This window comes from Solanum pennellii, chromosome 5 (genome assembly GCF_001406875.1).
Source record: "Solanum pennellii chromosome 5, SPENNV200".
NCBI classification, from domain to species: Eukaryota; Viridiplantae; Streptophyta; class Magnoliopsida; order Solanales; family Solanaceae; genus Solanum; species Solanum pennellii.
In genome coordinates, this window is record NC_028641.1 from 71,857,973 (window position 1) to 71,880,958 (window position 22,986).

General features: G+C 38.4%; 3 protein-coding genes across 3 annotated transcripts; all 3 read left to right on the top strand.

The window, feature by feature from the left end:
• Positions 1–13,680: 13,680 nt before the first annotated feature.
• LOC107019725 (uncharacterized mitochondrial protein AtMg00810-like) lies at positions 13,681–14,712 on the top strand. Its single transcript, XM_015220109.1, has one exon. It carries the CDS (start codon positions 13,681–13,683, stop codon positions 14,710–14,712), a length of 1,032 nt encoding a protein of 343 aa, XP_015075595.1.
• A 4,035-nt stretch (positions 14,713–18,747) lies between these two features.
• Positions 18,748–19,365, top strand: LOC107019726. Its single transcript, XM_015220110.1, has one exon. It carries the CDS (start codon positions 18,748–18,750, stop codon positions 19,363–19,365), a length of 618 nt encoding a protein of 205 aa, XP_015075596.1.
• A 30-nt stretch (positions 19,366–19,395) lies between these two features.
• On the top strand, positions 19,396–19,902 carry LOC107019727 (14.7 kDa ribonuclease H-like protein). The gene has a single exon (XM_015220111.1). It carries the CDS (start codon positions 19,396–19,398, stop codon positions 19,900–19,902), a length of 507 nt encoding a protein of 168 aa, XP_015075597.1.
• The last annotated feature ends 3,084 nt before the right edge of the window (positions 19,903–22,986 follow it).

Below are 22,986 nucleotides of genomic sequence, written 5' to 3' on the forward strand. Positions count from 1 at the left end.
TGATGACTTATTTGACCACTTCAGGGTGCTAGCCATTTCTCAAAGATAGACCTCTGATTGGGTTATCATCAGCTTAGAGTCATACATAGTGACATTCCAAAAACAGCCTTCAGAACTCGGTATGGTCATTATGAATTTGTAGTTATGTCATTTGGAGGAAATAATGCTCCTGTAGCTTTCATGGATTTGATGAACAGAGTGTTCAAACAGTACTTAGACTTGTTCGTTATCGTCTTTATTGATGATATCCTCATTTACTCTAGGAGTGAGGAAGAACATGCAAGTCATTTGAGAGTCCTTTTGAAGACTCTCGAGGATTCCCAGTTACTCGCTAAGTTTAGTAAATGTGAGTTCTTGTTGCAATCCGTTTCTTTTCTTGGTCACATTGTATCTAGCGAAGGGATCCGAGTGGATTCGTAGAAGATAGAAGCAGTGAAACAGTGGCCCAGACCTACCTCTGCTACAGATATCAGAAGTTTCTTAGGTCTAGTAGGTTATTACAGAAGGTTCGTGGAAGGATTTTCATCCATAGCCTCACAATTGACTACGTTGACTCAGAAGATGGTCAAGTTCCAATGTTCAGATGATTGTGAGAAAAGCTTTGCAGAATTGAAAATTAGATTGACTACAGCTCCTGTCTTGACTCTACCAGAGGGTTCAGATGGTTATGTGATCTGTTGCGATGCATCCAGAGTTGGCCTTGGTTGTGTGTTGATGCAAAGAGAAAAGGTTATAACTTATGCCTCTAGACAGCTTAAGGTGCATGAGAAGAACTATCCAACTCATGACCTCGAGCTTGCAGCAGTGGTGTTTGCACTCAAGATATGGAGACACTACTTTTATGGTGTTCATGTAGATGCGTTCACCGATCATAAGAGCCTTCAGTATGTGTTTACCAAGAAAGAGTTGAATCTTCGCCAGAGGAGATGCATGAGTTCCTTAAGGATTATGATATGAGTGTGCATTATCATCCTGGAAAGGCGAATGTAGTAGCCGATGCTCTTAGTATATTACCTATGGGTAGTGTAGCCTATGTTGAGGAAGAAAGAAACGAGCTAGTGAAGGATGTTCACAGGCTTGCTCGCTTGGCCGTTCGCCTTATGAGCATATAAGGCAGCGGTGTAACAGTTCTTAATAGGGCAGAATCGTCTTTCGTAGTGGAGGTTAAGGAAAAGCAAGACAGTGATCCGATCTTGCTTGAACTAAAAGGTGCAGTCCACAATCAGAGAGTGGAGGTTTTCTCCCAAGGGGGAGATGTTGTACTTCGCTACCAGGGTAGATTATGTGTTCCTGATGTGGGCGAGTTGAGACAGCATATTCTTGCAGAAGCCCATAACTCTAGGTATTCTATTCATCCAGGTGCCAGTAAGATGTAACGTGGTCTGCGAGAAGTTTATTGGTTGAATGGCATGAAGAGGAATATAACAGATTTTGTGAGTAAGTGCCCCAATTGCCAGCAAGTCAAGGTAGAATATCATAAACTAGGAGGTATGACTCAAGAGATCGATATTCCTAATTGGAAGTGGGATGTGATCAATATGGATTTCACCACAGGGTTACCTCGTACTCGCAGACAGCATGACTCCATTTGGGTGATAGTTGATAGGATGACTAAGTCTTCTCGCTTTTTAGCAGTCAAGACTACAGATTCCGCGGAGGACTATGCCAAGCTTTACATTAATGAAATTGTGAGGTTTCATGGGGTTCCTTTGTTTATCATCTCAGATAGAAGTCCTCAGTTTACCTCTCACTTCTGGAAGTCATTTCAGAAAGGTCTTGGCACTCAAGTTAACCTTAGTGCAGCAATTCATCCACAGACGGATGGGCAGGCAGAGCGTATCATTCATACCTTAGAGGATATGTTGAGAGCTTGTGTGATAGATTTCAAAGGTAGTTGGGATGATCACATTCCTTTTATGGAGTTTGCCTACAATAATAGCTACCACTCCAGCATTCAGATGGCCCCTTATGATGCTTTATATGGGCGTAGGTGTAGATCTCCTGTTGGTTGGTTTGAAGTAGGTGAAACAGCTTTGATAGGTTCAAATTCAGTCATTTATGCTATCAAAAAGTGCAACTCATTAGAGATAGACTTAAGACAGCCCAAAGTCGTCAGAAATCTTATGCAGATGTAAGGAGAAGGGAACTAGAGTTCCAAGTTGATGATTGGGTTTTTCTGAAAGTCTCACCTACGAAAGTGGTGATGAGATTTGGAAAGAAAGGGAAACTCAATCCTCGATATGTAGGCCCTTACAAGATAATGAAAAGGGTTAGCAAGGTGGCATATGAGTTAGAGTTTCCAGTAGAATTAGCAGCATGGCATCCGGTCTTCCACATCTCACTCTTGAAGAAGTGTGTGGGTGATCCAGCCTCTATAGTGCCATTGGAAAGTGTAGCGGTGAAAGATAGTATTTCTTATGAGGATGTACCAGTTGAGATCTTGACCGTCATGTCAGAAGGTTGAGAAACAAGGAATTCGTTTCAGTCAAGATTTTGTGGAGGAGTCAGTTCGTAGAGGGAGCTACTTGGGAAGCATAAGAAGCTATGAAAGCAAAGTATCCTCACATCTTTCCTTCTGATTCCACTCCAACTTGAGGTAATAGTTCCTCTTAAGTTTTCCAGTCATTCAAGCATAAATTCAGTCTTAGAACCATGTTCCCTCAGTTTGTACTTGCATTTTCAGCGTATTTGCATGTACTCGACACTCAATTCAGTTAGAAACTCAGTTCTCTGATTTTTAGTAGTGGGGTTTGTAGCTCTCTCCCACTATTTCAGCTAGTTTAGTCTTCATTCGAGGTCGAATGTTCCCAAGGGGGAGATAATGTAACACCCCGTAGCCAAAATAGACCAAAAATAAGTTTTTTCAGAAAAATATGCAAGTGAAACCAAAAAAAAATTCAGCCAGGAAAAATTCGCTAAGTCTTGATCGACGAACGGACCGACGATCCGTAGTCCATGACCGTCGATCGAGAACCCCGATCACCCACTCTCTAACAAGAGCTACGGATGACCAACACGGTCCGTAGGTGGAAAATTTGCAGATAGTTGAGGGTAAATGCAATTGGATAAACTTCAAATGAAATTAACTCTTAGCACACAATGAATTAGGTGTCCCATGACCTACCCACAGATTGATAATTGAATTATCTTTCCATAGCCGCCAACCTTGCTAAAATCAGACCTCGGAGTAAAGCTTTATTCCCATTTTAGTAAACGCCTGTCAAACAGGCCCTGGTGACAGACCCAACGATGAGGCGTCGGGCAAACGACAGACCATCAGTCCTGGTCGTCATTTGGCCCGACAGCAACTTTCCCAGGGGTCTTTTTGACCTTTCTCACTCCGTTAAAACCCTAAGTTACATTGTTTTGACCCTAAATCATTAGATTTTAGTCAGTTTGAGACTAGAAACATAACTAAAACATATCTAAGTCAAATAATTAAATCAAAACATAGAAAACAAGAATAAAAAAGGAGAAAAAGCTCAAGACTGCTAAATCAAGAACAAAACAAGATTCAAGCAGTTCCAGCCAGAAATCTAATTGTTTCTCCATGAATTTCATCACCAGGTATGTGGGATTTCACTAGTAGGTTCGCTTCACCCATTGGGTCCCTAGTTTTCTGTTAGATTCTTGATTCTATTATCATGATTAAACCTAGGGTTTCTAAAACTTTGGTAGAACTTCATGATTTAGTTAAATATATGTTCCAAATCAGATTATCATGTTATTACTCAGATTATCGCATGAATTTCAGAACCCTAGCTTTGTATTTCTTTAGTTCTTCAATTACACATGCTAGGTTAGATATTTCAGGCACTTCAGATATACATGCCTCAGTTATAAATGCATAATTACCAGATTGATTGTTGCATTTTCAGTTTGCATGTTCAATTTTGAGGTATCCACTATTTACAAAAACTTATACATAATCAGTTAATTTACAGAATTCATTGGGAGTAGCATAATACCGAGTTGGACTAGGGTTCAGCGTACCCAATGAGTCCTAGAACTACTAGCCAAGTAGCTTGTAAGTCCCCTATGTGGGCAATAAGTTTAGAGATCACGCCAGCATGCCTTTACACCTTTGGCAGGGTATATTGGGTCCTCTCGGTTGGGCGTATACATCAGAATCCACATTTAGCTCAGTGGTTTTATCATCGGTGATTAGTAGCTCCCACAGTTCAGTCAGACTCTCTGCATTGACCATTTATTAGTATATTCAGTATTCATTTTCAGCATGTTATTATTTGGTTATTGCATCCAGTTAGCTCAGAATTCAGTTTATCATGTCAGATTATTATACTTGCTTTTATGTTTGTTCATTTATGTTTTATTTTAGCTTTACTCTATCCTATTGATCAGTACCTTTCAAGTACAGACGCATACGTGCGCTACATCTTCTCGTGATGTAGGTTCAGGTTCTTAACATCCAGATCACGCATAGATAAATTTTTGATCTCCAGTTCAGCAGATTCAGTGGTGAGTCCTCATTCTCCGAGGACAACAGTCATGAGTGTCATTTCAGTCTTTAGTCATTTAGTTTCAGTTTTTGCTAGATTTAGCTGGGGTTTGTCCCAGTATTTCAAGTCTAGTTTAGAGGTTATTTCAGACATAGTTAGTTTTAGCTTAGTAATGAATTAATATTTCATTGTATTAAACTCATCAGTTTTTCATACCTCAATTACAGAATATGGATATTCCCCATCTTTTCATTATAAGTTATGATTTAGCTTCCGCAACAGTTTATTATCTTTAGTATGTTCATGATCATGCCAGCAGGGTTCGCTTGGGATCACTTGTGGTCCTAGGTTCTGTGTTCGCGTCTCGGGGGTAGCTCGGAGCATGACACCTTCCTTCGGTGTAAGGTTTTACAATATCGGATTCCACACTTAGCTCGTATGGTCTATGTCGGTTAAGGTAAGTGTTCCCTATACTAAAATTAAGTAATAAAGTACAAACTAACTAAGGTGACTTGAGAGGTTGAATTAGCTTAGGTAGGGGTATGGGAATCTACCTATGCCTTGCACTAGTTTACCTTGGAGGGAACTTTAGGAGGTTGTTACCATGTATGAATATGCTTATAATGGTACGTGCTATGTATATGATGAGCTTGCACATTGTTGATACTATATGTTGGTTGGTGTCACTTATGAATATGTTATGTCCACATTGTTAAAGTATGATGATATGTACTCTTAAATGTTATGCTATGTGAAGTAGGATGTTGGTCATGAGTCTTGTTGCGTTACTTGATTGAATAAGTTTATGGGGCCTTTCTTGGTCATTGCACTTGTTGACTTGATAAGGGTTGTGGGTAATTATCTTGCTTTGGTTATGTTATAATGAACTCTTATTCATGCTTGTTTAGGTTATGACTTAATGATAAAGTTGCTTTGAATATATGTCTAATTACATGATATGCAGGTTGACTTAACTAGTTTTGATGTTGTTGGTCTTGTGATGTACATTCATATGACTTCATGAACATGTCTTATTCATTTGATATGGTCTTGTTGAATGTGCATAAATGTTTTCAATGAAAAGTGCATACTTATTGAATGTCCCTTTTTCTTAGCATGATTTCAAAGTATGTATGAATATGGTCTCATACTTACTACAAGTGGTGTACTAACCCCATTTCTTACTTATTCCCAACATATTAGGTTTCGGTCGATGAAATGTTTTTGGAAACGATTTGAAGAAGACTTGGATTACTTGATCATCCAAATAGGGTAGGTCCTCACTTTCCGAGGGCGATGCCACTATCTAGCTAATGGAGTTGTTTTTGGAGTTTAAGAATTCTATGTTTCTTTCTTTCCATTTAGTACGAAACATTGTGTAGCCCGTGTGAGGCATTATTTCTTTGATGCAAAGGCTATGCACAATTTCTTACACTCTTATTAGATGGTTATGAGATGAGACGACTATTATGAATATGTTATATTTTATATATATAATTATGTGGAATAAAAGTAGAAAACTAATCTTCCTATACGAATGGTCTATGTATACTCAATGTATATCTATAATGTGTATGTAGAGGTCTATGTAAACCTCAATGTCGAAGTAGTAAAAAGTTTTAAATATCCACTGAATTTGACCTGTGAATGTAATGATGTAAGATAAGAGACTAGTCTTAGTCCTCAAAGAGGACGACGCCGCCAGTTATGTCTAGGGGGTATTCCCGGATGTGACATCTGATATACTAGATATCTCAAAACTGACATGCAAACTGGGAAGACATATTAATATACTGATAATGATAAATTCAAGACTAAGACATGTATATTTGAAATATCTGACCTAGCATGTGTATTTGAAGAACCAAAGAAATACATAATCTGCTTTGTTCTGCACGACCGCGACAACCATTTTGTTTTTGCTCCCGATTTCAAGTGGAGGCTTCGTTTCGATAATTCGAGAAGCAACATCTGTTGAATGCTTAACGCGCTTGGATAAGACTAATGATGCATTAAATATTGATTGTTTGGGCAAAAATTTATGCCTTTTTGAAGCTTAAATGTGGAATTATTGTTGCAGCAAGCAAGATATTACGGCTCATGGGTGGATCGTGATTGTGTTCACTGGAACAATATACCAAGAAAATGTTCTCATCCTTTGAGCTTTTCTCAATTTGTTTCTTTGTTTCGTAGTGTTTTGATGTGCTACACTTATAGTAATTCCTGTTATGCCATATAAACAAAATAATAATCAGCTTTATTCAAATATTATAAGTATATACACCATTAATAATTTTTACTACCTTTTGTTCTGAAAATTGAGAACGGAAGGGAACAAAACTTTCTATGACATGAAAAAAATGGTTAGAGAGAAAACCTTGGAAATGGGGAACCTTTGATATACTTCTGACTGTACTTGCGCCATGCCCATTTGTCATTTGTGAGTTCCTCTTGCGAAGATTCATAGGTAAGCCTTATCGACTAATTTTTCCTGAATCAGAAGCACTAAAGTCAAAATTTTGAACATACATGAATAAAATGTAATGAAGTGAGTGGTTACCTTGTTCTAGAGAGTCTTCATAGAAAAAGAAAATTAGAACGAATGTTAGCCCCTATATCGAGTTGTTGTTGTAGATCTATCCATTCTGGGTGTGTTGTAGTTGGTGGCACACATGCCACCGTTGTTCGTGATTGAGGAACAGTGATTTGTTGGATAAATAGAACTGTTGGAATTGAATATAAGTACAATTGCTGGTTGCAATTTATGTTCGTTATGATAACTTGATCATATGATCTTTCCTCACGGGCGATTGGAAAATCTAAAGAAACTATTTCAGACAAACCATAAAAACTATTCATGCAAGGAGCTAAAAGTCTGTCAAAGTAATTCCAAACCATGAGACGCGTTCAAACAATATTTTGGAGCTACAACATTGTTAGGTTTATTGATATTAAAACTTCTTGTTATTGCACCTATATCTCGATGATCATCCCCCATTTTAGATCTATATATAATGATATCTAGTTAAATGCAAAAAAAATAGAAATGAGTTTATAGGATAAACTAATGATGTTTTCTATAAAAGCAGAGATGGAAAGAGGATTCAAAGAGGGGTATGACTTATAGAGAAAGTAGATTAGCAAAAACAACGTTTTAGTGAGTAAGATATTATAAATCAAAGGATGGGATGAAGAAAGTGAAGCTACTTCACAACTTAAATAGAGAAATATAAAAGGGTGTCTACCTACCACGCATGCCTACATTTACTCTTTAGTTAATGAAACGTAAATAATTTTTCTATTTTAAAGTGAATGAGGTAGGTGACAAAGTAGTATTCAAAGATAATTTATGCCACACAAGAAAAGTCAAATAAAATTTTATGTACCCTTGTTTTTTAGATCATACATATCATATGATATACACGAAACTAATCAAAATCTATATATGACTCGAAATTTATCGTGATGACGCTTACCATAACCCCTTTTGTAGGCAAGCCAAAAAACCAAAATTTACAAAACATAAGAATATAACGATAAATAGAAAGAGAAAACAAGAATAAAGATACAAAATAGGGCCATAAATTAGAAAAATAAACTGATACACAATATATAAAAGATTCCTAAAAATGACAAAGAACGACAAAGTAACATAAGAACTAAATCTCCAAACCTGGTGTCACTAGAACATGAAGAACTAAGTATAGAAACTCTATATGAAAATGGACTAACTAATCAAAATGTAAAACACAAGTCAGTGAAAATTGGAAAAAGCAGCAATTCTTTGAACGCTAGGAACTCACCATGATCTGAGTCAGTGACGATCACGAGGGATTCAACGCTAGGTGAGAGTGGATCGTACTGGTAATTCTGTCAGAAAAAGATACAAATATGTTGTATGACTACTACATCACAGTTAGCTCAATAGGTATCATGAGTCGACAGGGCTCAAAAAGATCAAATATATTAAGAGAAGTGATATACCTTTAGCTTATAGTATTTTTGATGTGTTTCACTTAGATTTCGTATGTGTTTAGGGCTATTTTGTTGTTGGAAATAATGGTTCTATAAAATTCTTGTAGGAAATAAGTTCGGATGTGGTGGACTGAGATAAGAGTTGAAACTTGCGGAATTGGCCAGTTGACGGAGCCAATCACAGACAGTTGGTTCATTGATGGGCCGTAGGTGATGCACATAGATGATGGTTCAAAGAATTTTAACAAAGTGTGGGACTACAGAGGCTATCGACAACCCATCGATTGAATGACAGACCGTCTTGTACATCCGTCACTTGCAATCAGAAATTTGAATTTCTGTTACTTAAAACGTAGAGGCAAGTGGTGAAATGTTGTCAAGTCCACAGACAATAGAACAAACAATCGTCTGAAGTCCCTAAAATAATTTCCAAGTGTTGATCCACGAGGGAGACCATGGAACATAAGTGGATCCACAGTCCGTAGCTTCTGTCGACGATTGAAACTGCATCTAACCAGTTATTTCCTGATTTTGCTTCCTACTTGGTTTAGTATTTGTGTACTATGAATATTAGTTTTTATATATAGGGTTATACATTATTGCATACTTTAGTTTTGGCTTTTTGGAATTATTTTTCTAACACTTAGCAATTTATTTTCTGGAACCTAGTTTATGCAAATTTCACTTTGAATTTCACATTCAAGATTTCGGTTTTCTTGTATTCTCATTGTAAGTTCCTGAATTCTTTTAACCTAATTATGAATTATGAACTCTCAATCACGAGTGACTAAATCAACATCTAGGGTTTTTGGAACCATGAACAATTAACAAAGTATGAATAATAACTAAGTAACTGAATAGTCTTTTTGCATGTATTGTTAATCTTCTTATTTAGAAGTCTTTCTACCAACACATATTTATAACTCGCCTCATTCCTAATTTAACTTACCAAGGGGGTAATGAATGAAAAAAAGATTTTACAACAGATATTTAGTTAGGGATTTGCTTCTATCTAGTAGTTTGACTTTAATCAACTAAGAAAAGGGCGAATACCCTAGGTTAATTGACACAATGACTAATCTGGGGTGAATGTAAGGGTTAGTAAAGCACACATTCGTAGATTTACCAAGTAACAAGTGAAAGTCCTTATATGATTGTCAATCACTTAGGCATACATAACTTATCGACCTTGCATATCAAACAATAATATAGGATTATGATTACTGCATTAAAATCTTGTGGAGAACACACATACCCTAGATTATATCTTATATTGATATCTTAAACTCTGAATATTTCTTACTTGTTACTTATTGATTCAAATCAACAATCTGTTACTTTATTTACAAAAAATCATGTTTACTTTTTTCGAAAATAGTTGGATTAAAAAGAGATGATTGTGAGTTATTTATGAGTCTAAATCATATTCCTCATGTGATTGACCCCAACCTACAAGTTGGACTTTTTACTTGATAATGATCGTTTATGCTTCTTCAAGAGAGGTGTAATTTTATCATATCAAATTTTGCCGCTGCTGCCAAGAAATACAACTTCTAAATTAAGTTTAACTAAATTAATGAACTTTAATCAAGTATTTCATGATTTTATATTTTCTTTTTGTTTGTTTTTGTTTTCTACGGGTTTCAACTCTAGAATGTGTCAAGTACACGAAATTAAGGTTGATCTTTAACCCCCCTACGATCGTCAATTGAGAAAAACTCTGAGGAAAATAAGTACACAACAATCTAATCGGAGAGGGGTCTAGAAGAATGTCACATCCAAAGGCTAACCCCTAGACGTGGACACGGACCTAAGATCAGACCCCAAGCTAACCCTAATGGCATGACATGAGCATAATGAGAGTAATAATAACTGATGCGGATACTAATAAGAAAGTATATCTAAAATTAATAGGAGTAACTATAATTAATAATAATTATGTGACTCATGTGTAATTACTTATTCATGATTTCTCTATATATACTGGATGTATACCTCTTTATCAATAAGACTCATTATTCTATCATGGTATCAGAGCAAGGGTTAAACTCTTCCGAAACATAAAACCTAAAACTTCTTCTTCTTCCTGTCGATCAAAAAAAAATTCGACTCCTTCTGCTTCTCCTCTTCAACATGGCAGCCGATCCCCTTTCAACTCTTCCCTCCGGCGTGAAATTGCTTCTTCGCAATCTTCACAATCTCATCCCAGAAAAATTAACCGATCATAATTATCCAGCTTGGTCGAATAGCGTCAAGACGGCGCATTCCACAAATCTTCTTCTTAGTTGGGTCGACGGTACCAGAACAGTGCCGCCCATCAATGTCACCATCACGGACAAAGATGGTACGACCTCGACGGAACCAAATCCTGCCCATATGTCGTGGGCTCTTTTTGATGCTCAATTTCATGCCTGCCTTCTCGCTGTGATTAGCCCACAAATTCAGAAGTATTCTCGTGGTTTTACTACCTCTGGGCTCTTTGGAATGCTCTTGCTACACGCTTTAACTCCTTATCAACAGCCCATGTTTTTCAGTTGCGTGACCGTTTTCTCACTCTCCGCAAGGGCACTCGCACCATGGTCTAATATCTGGACGAAGCAGCCTCGATTATTTCTAATCTTGATGCCCTCAATGAACTTGTTCCCGAATGAGATGTCATCAATGTAGTTGTTCGGGGCTTGGCTGCCAAATTTTCTTCTCTAAAATAGCAGATCCGCTATCACGATGGCCCACTCACACTCAATCAAATATCGGGCTGGTTGAATGCAGATGAATTAAATCTTGCCATGGAATCCAAATTGGCCCTCGCTAAGTCGACAGCTCAGGCAACCCACACTGCACTTTATGCGGCTGGGCATTGTGGTGGCGGACGTCCAGGCAGACGCGGTGCACACCGCGGCGGAGGCAGAGGACGGCATCAGTCACTCGGCCAAAGCAGCAGTTCTTGCCGCAGCAGACCTGACCAGGACAGCAGACGCGGTGGCGGCAGTTTTTCGTCAAGTCGCGACATGCCAGTAAGTCAAATCTGTGACAAGCGCAGACACCCGGCTCGTGTATGTTGGTATCGCTATGACGAGCAGTCCGTTTCTGCCCCATCCGGCAGAACTCGTGCGATGCATGCATCTACAAGCAACTCTTCAAGTGATTGGTATCTGGATACTGGTGCAAATTCTCACGTGACGCCTAATTACTCTGAACTCCATAATCCGACTTCCTATTCTGGCGCCGATACAATCACTGTAGGTAACGGCCAATCTTTACCCATCTCCAATATAGGTTCTGGTTATGTTTACACCCCCACAGGTACTTTCTCATTGTCCACGCTACATCACGTCCCATCCCTAACATCCAATCTTCTGTCTGTCTATCTGTTTACCAAAGGAAATAGCTGCACTCTTCTTTTTAATGCCCATAATTTTCAGATAGTGGACAATTTAACCAAACAGATCCGGTACAAAGGCCGCTGTGAGCAAGGTCTATACACTCTTCCTTCCAAGCTATCTGCGTCAATCTCATCTTCATCAGTTGCTCATCAAGCCATTCGTTCCTCTACCTGGCACCGCAGACTTGGTCATCCATGTGCCAAAGTTACTAAGTCCATTATGTCTGTCTTAGGTTTTTCTTTTTCCCCTAAGGATCATAGTGAGTCATGCTATGTAGCCAAATCGAGTCGTTTACCGTTTATCTTATCTGATACTAAGGCCACAGCGCCATTTGAATTAATACATTCTGATGTTTGGGGTCCAACCTCCATCTCCTCCTTTAATGGTTTTCGTTACTATATCTGTTTTGTTGATGATTATAGTAAATTTACATGGCTTTATCCCTTAAAACGCAAATCTGAAGCATATTCGGTTTTTGTAAATTTTGAATGTATGGTCAAAACACAATTCAATTCCAACATCAAAATCTTTCGTAGTGACAATGGCAAAGAATTTTTGAACAATGCCTTTGGCTTTTTTCTCCAATCTCTTGGTATTATTCATCACACATCCTGCCCCTATACTCCTGAACAAAATGGTGTTGCCGAACGCAAACACCGTCACCTCATTGAGACTGTCGTCACCCTCCTTCATGAGTCTCATCTCCCTGCATCCTTCTGGGTCGAGGCGTTGGCCACTGCCAACTATCTCACCAACCGCATGCCCACACCTTCCCTCTCTAACACATCTCCTTATGAATGTCTCTACAAACACTGTCCGGATTACACTCACCTTCGCCCTTTTGGTTGTCTTGCCTACCCTTGGCTACGACCTCACACTCAACACAAACTTCAACCCCGGTCTACACCATGTGTATTTCTAGGCTACCACCCCACCATAAAAGGATACAAATGTTTTGATCCCGTCTCTCAAAAAACATATGTCTCTCGTCATGTTCGTTTTATTGATGATGAATTTCCCTATCACCGGTTGAGTTTCGTCACTGCCACGTCCAACCCACTTGGTATTATTCCTATCTTTCCACCGAGCTCACATGGCCTTGTACCGGCACCCATTAACCCATCCATTCTGCAACCAACAACTAACCCCGACTCTCCAGTCCAAAATAGATCACCCAGCACCCACAATCCACCTATCCCACCAAGCTAAACCCCCCTCACCAACAACTCCCACAAACCGAACCAGCACCCCCTCCACCCCCACCCCCACCACCATTACATCCCATGCAAACTCGTCCCAAATCCGGCATTTTCAAGCCCAAAGCCTACACCACTACTTTACCTGCTATCTCTCCATCTGAACCTATTACCTACAAACAAGCCCCTAGCAATCCCTTTTGGTGTCAGGCTATGGATGATGAATACAGGTCTCTTATTAATCAGCGTACTTGGGAATTAGTGCCAGCACCCCGACATCGAAAACCAACTGGTTGCAAGTGGGTATACCGCATCAAACGTAATGCAGATGGATCCATATCTCGTTACAAAGCTCGACTAGTTGCGAAGGGTTATCATCAAGAGTATGGCATTAACTATAAGGAGACTTTCAGCCCAATCGTCAAGAAGCAGACTATCCGTCTAGTCTTGTCTCTCGCTCTTCATAATGACTGGCCCCTACACCAGCTAGATGTTAGCAATGCCTTTCTGCATGGCACTCTGGAGGAGGACATTTATATGGATCAACCACCCGGCTACGTTGATTCCCGCCATCCACATCTTGTCTGCAAGCTCAAAAAGTCCCTCTATGGTCTTAAACAGGCCCCCCGTGCTTGGTATAATCAGTTCTCTTCTTTTCTGTAGGATATGGGCTTCCACACGTGCACTCAAGACACGAATCTATTCACTCTACGGCATCCTCGTGGCCTGGTTATAATCCTTATCTATGTTGATGATATTTTGATTACCGGCAGTTCATCTGATCTTATCTCCATTATCACGAAGGCCATGCATCAAAATTTTCAGCTGAAAGATCTTGGCCCTCTACATTACTTCCTTGGCATTGAAGTACTCCGTACCTCCTCTAGTCTCCTACTTCATCAGTCAAAATACACTGAGGAGGTTCTCACTCGGGCAGGAATGGCTGAATCTAAAACTGCACCTACTCCCATGGCTGTCCGTCCACCGTCCACCTCAAACAGCCGTCTATTCGACAATCCGACCCTCTATCGAAGCATCGTGGGTGGCCTTCATTATCTGGCTGTTACTCGTCCAGAAATTCAATATGCTGTTAATCGTGTCTCTCAATCCATGCATGCTCCAACTGAACAAAACTTCCAGGCATTAAAATGGATTCTTCGTTATCTAAAGGGTAGCTCACGTCGTGGACTTCTTTTCCAAAAAGGAAGTCTGGAGCTCTCCATCTACTCCGACTCAGACTGGGATAACGACAAGGATGATCATCGCTCCACTACCGGGTATCTACTGTTTCTTGGACCAAATTTAATCTCTTGGTGCACCAAAAAGCAAACGCGGGTGTCTCGTTCTTCCACCGAAGCTGAATACAGAGCTATGGCGGCTGGAGTTGCCGAAGCTATGTGGCATCATCATATTACGGCTGCTCTTGGTCTTCCTCCTTTTCGACCAAAGATTTACTGTGACAACGAGTCCACCATTTGCGTTACAAAAAATCCAGTCCTTCACGATCGTTTGAAGCATGTTGGTTCTGATTGCCACTTCGTTCGTGAACAGGTCACGGCTGGTACTATGAGCACACATCATGTTCCGTCTTCCGAACAACTTGCAGACATCCTTACAAAACCTCTTCCACCGGCTGCGTTTCATTACCTCTCTACCAAGCTTCCCCTCGTACCCGTGGATCAGCTTGCGGGGGGATAATAGGAGTAACTATAATTAATAATAATTATGTGACTCATGTGTAATTACTTATTCATGATTTCTCTATATATACTGGATGTACACCTCTTTATTAATAAGACTCATTTTTTTATCAAAAATGATTGGGGAATACCCATGTAAAACACTAAACATATTAAATGTGGGTAAAACACTAAACATATTAAATGTGACAATTCAATACAAAGAAATATCAAACTCAGAATACTAATTTGAATCTAATCATGTCTTAAAATAGCCCCTAACTAACTAGAAATTTTGGGACATGCCCCATCTATGTCTAGCAAAATTGAAAGTAAAAGGGTAAATTTTTTTAAGATAAATAAAGTATTGTCCTCGAAGGATGTGGACTCAACACTGATGTTGTTGAACTTAAGATGGGAAATCGATCTAAATATGATGTAGATGTTGAAAACCTAAACCTACATCACAATAAAATATAGCGCAGAGTATGCATCAGTACTTGAAAGGTACTGAGCATGCAGGATAGATTAAAGTTGAAATAAAAATATATAACTAAACAAGCAAACAAGAGTATAATCTAACCATGATATAGATACCGAGTAATGAGCAAGCTGAATGCAATGACCAAATCATAACATAATGAGACTAAATACTGACTATAATAAAATGTGGTCAATACAATGGAGTCTGAGTGAACTATGGGAGCTACAAATAACCGATAATAAAATCAAATTAGATAAATGTGGATTTCAATTTATATTCCGCATGCAGGGGATCTTATATACCCAACCAAGGATGTAGATTCATTCTAGTGTGATCACTAAAATGATACCCACATAGGGGACTTACAAACTATATTGCTGGTAGTTCAAGGACTATATGGATGACTGACCCTAGTCTAAATCAGTATTATGCTACTGCCAAATTATCAACTGGGTAGCGTATTATGATTGAATTTCTCCGATATACTAGATAGCTCAAAACAGACATGTAAACTGGGAATACATATTAATATACTAATAATGATATATTCAAGACTGAGGCATGTATATTTGAAATATCTTACTTAGCATGTGTAATTGAAGAACCAAATAAAAGCATAGCTGGGGTTCTGGATTTCATGCAAGAAATGAAGTAATCACATGATAATCTATTGAATTTCTAGAAACCCTAGGTCTAGTTGATAATAGGGAATAAATAATTTGACTTAAATATATGGACCTAATGGGCTAAAGGAACCTATTAGTAAACTCCCACATACCTAGTGAGGAATTCCTCGGAGAAAATTTTCATTTTTTTGACTTAAACTGATGGAATTTTGTTGCGATGTTGAACTGGGTTTTGTTGCCTCTTTCTTATCTCTAGGTTCTAATTTTTTAGGTTTTCATGAAATATGTGGCTTAGATAAGTTCTAGTTATGTTTCTACAATGAAACTAACCAAAACCATGTAGCTTAGGGTTTAAATGACAAAATTTAGGGGTCCAACAAAATAGGAAAAGAGAAAAATACCCCTGACTTAAACTGTTAATGGGGCTTTCTACGACCACTTTAATGGACCGTTAAAAGGATCATAGATGGTGAAGTGGGTCATTGTATTTGGTCTAGAGTTTACTGGATTCTAGGGGTCCGGTCCATGGGCCCTACCTGTTGCTGTGTTAAGGACCATGGATAGTGAAGGTTCCTGTGGTCCTCACTTGGGTCCTGGGGTCTAGTGGCCTTTTTTCATGGACCTTCCCACGGGCCAAATGAATCCCTCGTGGTCCTCTATTAGAAGTTGGGGAATTCTGGGATTTACAAGAAGGTGTGGGGGGAAGGGGGTAGTTGCCAAACTTATCAAGGATCATCCCACGGTTGTGTGAAGGACCACGGACCGTGAAGGTCCTCATAGTTTTTACTTGGGCGTGGGGGTTTAAGGGGCTTGCTAGGGAGGCTACTGCGTCGACTCCACGGATGCCCACGTGATCCGTTGGTAAGACCATGGCGCGTGAAGGGTCCCGTGGTCGTAGTTCTGGGCCTGGGGGATGATAACTCCCTACCACGGGCAGGTCAACGTACCCGTGGTTTTGCTGGAAACAATGGAGACCGCCATCTTCATCATCATTGCTAGAAAAAAGGAAATCATGATTTAAATATTTTCTTTCTCCATATTCACCTTTCCCTACAAACCGGCCCGATCTACACCCTTTCTTCCCAACGAATCGATGTAGAAACAAAAAGAAAAGAAAAGCAAATACAAAATCAAAAAAAACAAATCAAAAACTGATCTTTTAAGAAAACACTATCAATTTTGATAGGAATAAGAAAGAAGTCATAATGAGAAATAAAAATAATAAATTCATATATAATATATCTTAAAACTCCCAAGAGTGATTGGTAGGGAAAGAGAAGAAAGGGGGAGATTTGGGGTGGGCTGCATAATTTCGTTATATTTTTTTAAAAAAAAATAATCAGAATTCTTTTGTTTTGAAACTTTAACTTATTTATATACAAATTTTTTTTAAAAAATTCCATGTGTCTTCATTTGATTTGTTATTTAACATAACATATGCAAGTGTATTACACGCATTTAGTCTACTAAGTATCACAAAAATGTTCCATGAGTATTTATTTTCTAAGATTAGAGTGTCTAATAGGAAACATGGTCTACTAAAGTTTCTAAGTGAAATATACAAACAACATTAAGGGGTCAACGGTGACTTAAGCCAAAATTATATCACCAAATATAATTTGATAGATTATAACGTATTGCATATATTATCCTTCAAATAATAAATACTATTCGCAAGATCGGTAAAGTTTAGATGTAAAAATATTTAAACGCGGTTAATAAATGCATAAAATGTATATTCATGAATAATTCTTGGCTAGATTACTAATGATTCCAATAATGATTTTTATATAAACACACTGTAATTTAAAATAATTATTAGTTAAATATTTGATAATAGTATACATAATATTATTCCTGTGCAGGGTTAATCAAGAAATTTCTTAACATCACACAACAATATTTAAAGGCATCATAATTTTCAAAACAACCAGAGGAGAAAAAAAATCCAAAATATTTCGCATGAATTACGTCAGAAAGGTAGAGGCTATATATATTAGGTATTATTTTATGTTCGTTTTACAAGAGATCTTCATTTGTGAAAAAATGAAGATCTCTTCTTGGACAATGATAATATACTACTCTATATACTTTAATATAAAAATTAAGTCAAATAAGGTTTCTTAAAAAGAGAACTATTTGAGAAAACGGAACAACAACTTACTACAAAGGCTAGATCCTAGAAATGAAGAACAATAGAAAATAATGAAACTAAAAAAGATCCATTTTTCTATGATTTAAATGGTTAATCATAGGAAACTATAAAACTATAATACTTGATGCCCCCTATACATTGGTGGTCAAAGGATCATTTACCATTCATATTTAGTTGCAAAGATCACCAAAAGATCACTGGTTGGCAATCAAGGATTCTTAGTTTTGGTGGGAAGGCGACTATGATCAAACATGTTCTACAATCCATTCCTATCCACACAATGTCAGCTACTTCTCCTCCTAAAACAACTATCCGTTATATCAAGAAAGCCATGGCAGATTTCTTTTGGGGTTGGGATAAGGAAAAAAGAAAATATCATTGAGCTTCTTGGGATACGTTGTGTCTTCCTTTGGATGAGGGAGGTATTGGTATAAGACGTCTTGAAGATGTTTGCACTTCTTTACAACATAAACAGTGGTGGATTTTTAGAAGCAAGCAGACATTATGGGGTTGATTCTTGAGAGAAAAATACTGTCAAAGGGATAATCCAGTGGAAAAAAAACTTGACACTGGGCAATCTTTGGTTTGGAATTTTATGATGAAAAATAAAGCCATTGCCGAATCCCAAATTCAGTGGAGAGTCAATTCTGGCATCACCTCCTTTTGGTGGGATGATTGGTTAGGAGACGGCCCTCTTGCTCCTCAATGCGATCATATCATGAGCTTAAACAACACCACTATTTCTCACTTCTTAATTAATGGAAGATGGAATGGAACTCTGATTCGACAATGGGTTCCTCCATTATGATTCCAAAAGTTTTATGTGCTGACATCAATTTTCAGGAACACAAGCTGGACGAGGCAATCTGGAAATTATCAGATAAAGGGCTGTTTCCCTGTGCTACTGCCTGGGAGCACATTCGACTCAGGAAGGATAAAAATATTATTAGTAAAAGCATTTGGCATAAATTCATTCCATTTAAAATTTCTTTTTTAGTGTGGAGAGCACTGCGTGGTAAACTCCCCACTAACGAAAGAATTATTAATTTTGGGATGGATGCTGCCCAATGTTTTTGCTGCTACAACCCTGGTGAAGATACTATAGAACATATATTTATAGCTGGTCATTTTGCTAACAATATATTGAGTTTCTTTTCTGCAGCTGCAGGGCTTCAACAAGAGCACACCACAATTCGTACACTGCTGCAGAAATGGTGGAACCTGGAACATTCTAACGAAGTGAAGAAGCTGGTCATCAAGCTGCTGCCAGTGATTATCATCTGGAACCTCTGGAAAAATCGATGCACAGCAAAATATGGAGCAAAGCAGTCCAACACAGCTCGAGTAAAGTTTCTCATAATTAAAGACTTCACCCATCTTCTCAACACAGCCTACCCATACAATTAATGGCCTAATAACTGGAACTCTCTCATCGGAATGGTGGCAAGTTGCAAACATGAGATTATGGTTAAAGAAGTAAAATGGGAGAAACCTCATCAACCATTCCTCAAGCTCAAAACAGATGGGAGTGCCCTCGACAACCCCGGGAAAATTGGAGGAGGAGGAATAGTAAGAGATCACCAAGGAAATATGATATATGCATTTACTATTCCTTTAGGTATTGGTACCAACAACCAAGCGGAAATTCAAGCAGCTAGCCATGGTCTAGATTGGTGCATTCAACATGGATATAGGAAAATTCACTTGGAAGTTGATTGGGAATTGGTCACTCATTGGCTTTTGAATCAAACCAACCCTCCATGGAATTTACAGCAATACATACTGGAAATCCACAATCTAGTACATCAGCTGGAACAGTTCAAGCTTACTCACATTTATAGGGAGGCAAACAACACAGCTGATCGTCTATCCAAATATAGTCACAACACAGATATTATTCAACACTTTTACATCAAGAACCAACTTCCTATTCTTGCAAGATGAAGCTTCATTCTAGAAAAGCTTGGCATGGTTAATTTCAGGAGAAAGAAATTGAAAAGACTCAAGAAACTCCCATGATTGTATCTTTCTTTTATGTTAGGAGCCTATTGAACTAGAATATACTATTTGGTATAGTCTCTTTGAATAGGATAGATTTTTATTCTTGTCTTACTTTTGTAAGGGGAGTCTCCCTTATTTACGTTTCCTAGATACTTTGTATTGAGAGAAGTCCTCTTCTAGGTGCCTAGTATTTTGGTTTCTCTTTTGTTGTAATGGGATGAGTTGACTTTCCTTTTGGAAGGTTGACTGCTGAACCATCTTAGGTTCGGACGTAAGGTTTATGTCCCCCTCCTTGTATCTTTTACTTTTATTAATGTTACGGTCTGGGGGTGTTGCTCAGCCCCTTACCCCCTCAAGGATAATTAAATAAAAAAAAATAATTAAAAAAATGTACAAAAATATCTAACAAGATCCATTAATCAAAAAAAGGAGGGATACACCCCCAAACTAAAGATCTATTCAACTATCAAGAACAAATGACTAAATCCAAAATGGTGGACATAGACAAAAGAGAATTTCATGGTAACATGGAAGAATTGATTCACCCTTGAATTCGAGCAACGATATCTTATTTTCTAAACAAGGTCTGTCAATAGTCGCGTGAAGATGGCGTTGCACTCAATAAAAATAAGAGCAAGTGCAGCATCATTACACAACCACAGTGCATCGGTAGGATCACGCGGCTATCCGGCCACTATGTAACATAAACAAGTCAAACAACACTATAATCACATGCATATGTATCAACATTATCAACATTATCAACATGAAGAATCAACAATACATTTCACATTTATCATCACATCATTGTCCCTCTCACGGAACACAAACCCAAACAGTTAGTTTAAAGGTACGTCGTAATCTGATCCCATATTTGTGCCAGAACGTGGAAATCCGATCCCAATTAACTTACTGGAATGTGAAAATATGATCTCATAGTTGTGCCAAAATATGACAACCCGATCCTAGTTAGCTTGTCGGGACATGGCAATATTATCCCCATTCATACACCATAATCACAATCACAAGTATATAATCAAGATCATACATTTACATCATGATTTCATGGCTACATAATTCATCTATCTCTTTTACAACAAGTGTGATCAATATTGCAACATTCATACGTATACAAGTATCACAGTGAAGCAAGAACATGCATACAATCACATAAACATAGTCGAAAAGTGTCAAATAAGGTCGCTCAAGGTTTATTATCGACATTATGTCGCGTCTGGCCCGCCACAATGACCCTCACCTCGCTGTAGCGGACCTCGTTGGAGAGGCGGCACCCTAGCGACAAAAGTACCCGCCAAAGCGACACCTTTGAGCCACTAAACTCATATATTATATCCTCGATTTTAACCCCCGCCACACCTCGCACAGCTCCCCCTTTCCTATTGTAGAGGCCCCGCCAGAGCGGCAAAACCGCGCCAAAGCGGCATTTCTAAACCTTTGAGAACATTAAAAAAAATTCAATTCCCCATTCCACAACACACCTCTAACCCTCGACATTCATTAAAAAATACCTTTTACGCTATGTTTGTTTCAAGGATTGAAAACATTACCTTTAACCTCAAGAATGGTGAAAAACGAGTAGAAATCGCCTGGGAGTCGTTCCTTAGAACTAAAGTCAAAAAGTTTCAAAGGTCGTTTAGGGGTTTATTAACGACATTATGTAGCGTCTGGGCCTCCACAGCGGCCCTCACCTCTTTGTAGAAGTGGTGCCAAGCGGAACCTTTGAACAGTGAACTCTCATCTTTTATCCTCAATTTCAATTCCCGTCGCACCCGCCACAACGCCCCCTTTCCCGTTATAGCGGCCCCACCAAAGCGTCAAAACCCGCACCAAAGAGGCATTTCCAAACCAGTGAGCAAATTAAAGAATTTTCAATTCCTCATTCCACAACACACCTCTAACCCACGACATTCAGAACATACGTTTTACGCTAAGTTTGATTCTCGGAGTTCTACTCACCCAAATACAATTCCGTAAAGTCGTACGGATTCTTTAACGATTATCTAACTACTCATGTAATCAAAGTCATAAATGGTTCACCTGATTGTTATCAGATTTCTCTACACTTTGATGACTCCAATTTCCTCCGAATATGGACAAGGATGGGAAAAATACAAATACTATTAAAAAGTTTTTCCGGACCCAATTTTCCTCTGTTAGCATTTCTATTACGACGGAAATAATTGTAAAATAAGAAAATTAATTAATTATATCTTGATTTTGTAAATTGATTAGCAATTTGGGACAACTAATATGGAATGGAGAAATATTTTATAATATCTAGTTGAAGTTCAAAATGCTTATTTTAGTAGGATCCATCTATGTACTTAATTACAATAATATAGTCATAATTAGAATCCCAAAACAGATTAGATTGTTCTACTTCACTAATTAACGAAACTAACATCATTAATGATATTTATGCACTTTGAATTTAAATTCGTTAGTCTAGCATATATTGAACATACATGACCAACAGAGGTGGCGTTAGGTGGGTTCATGGGTTGAGACTATACCCTATACTTGACCAGAAAATTAATTAAATATATATGTTTTTTGAGCTTCTAACAAAATTGATTGACGATTATTAACTAAATTTAGAACCCCCAAAATTTTAATCCTAACTCTGATGACCAAACAACAAGTTCTGTATTTGTTAAATTATAGTATTTTTTAAGCTTATAGAAAAATTTACCCATACCTATATGTAACGACCTGTTTAGTCGTTTTGAGCAGCAGATTTTATTTCTGAAAAAACTGGTTGAGACGACGGATCCCAAGACGGACCGTCATGGGCACGACGGACCGTCGAGGGGGTCTCGTTCCAAAACACTTAGAATTCTGAAAATTGGGTACTGAAATCGACTCTCTGAACTTCGTGACGACATGGCAGGACGGACCGTCGTGGGCACGACGGACCGTCACAGACTCTTCAAGGAAATTGAGTCTCTGAACTTTGTGACGGAAGCAACAGGACGGACCGTCGCAGGCACGACGGGCCGTCACAGG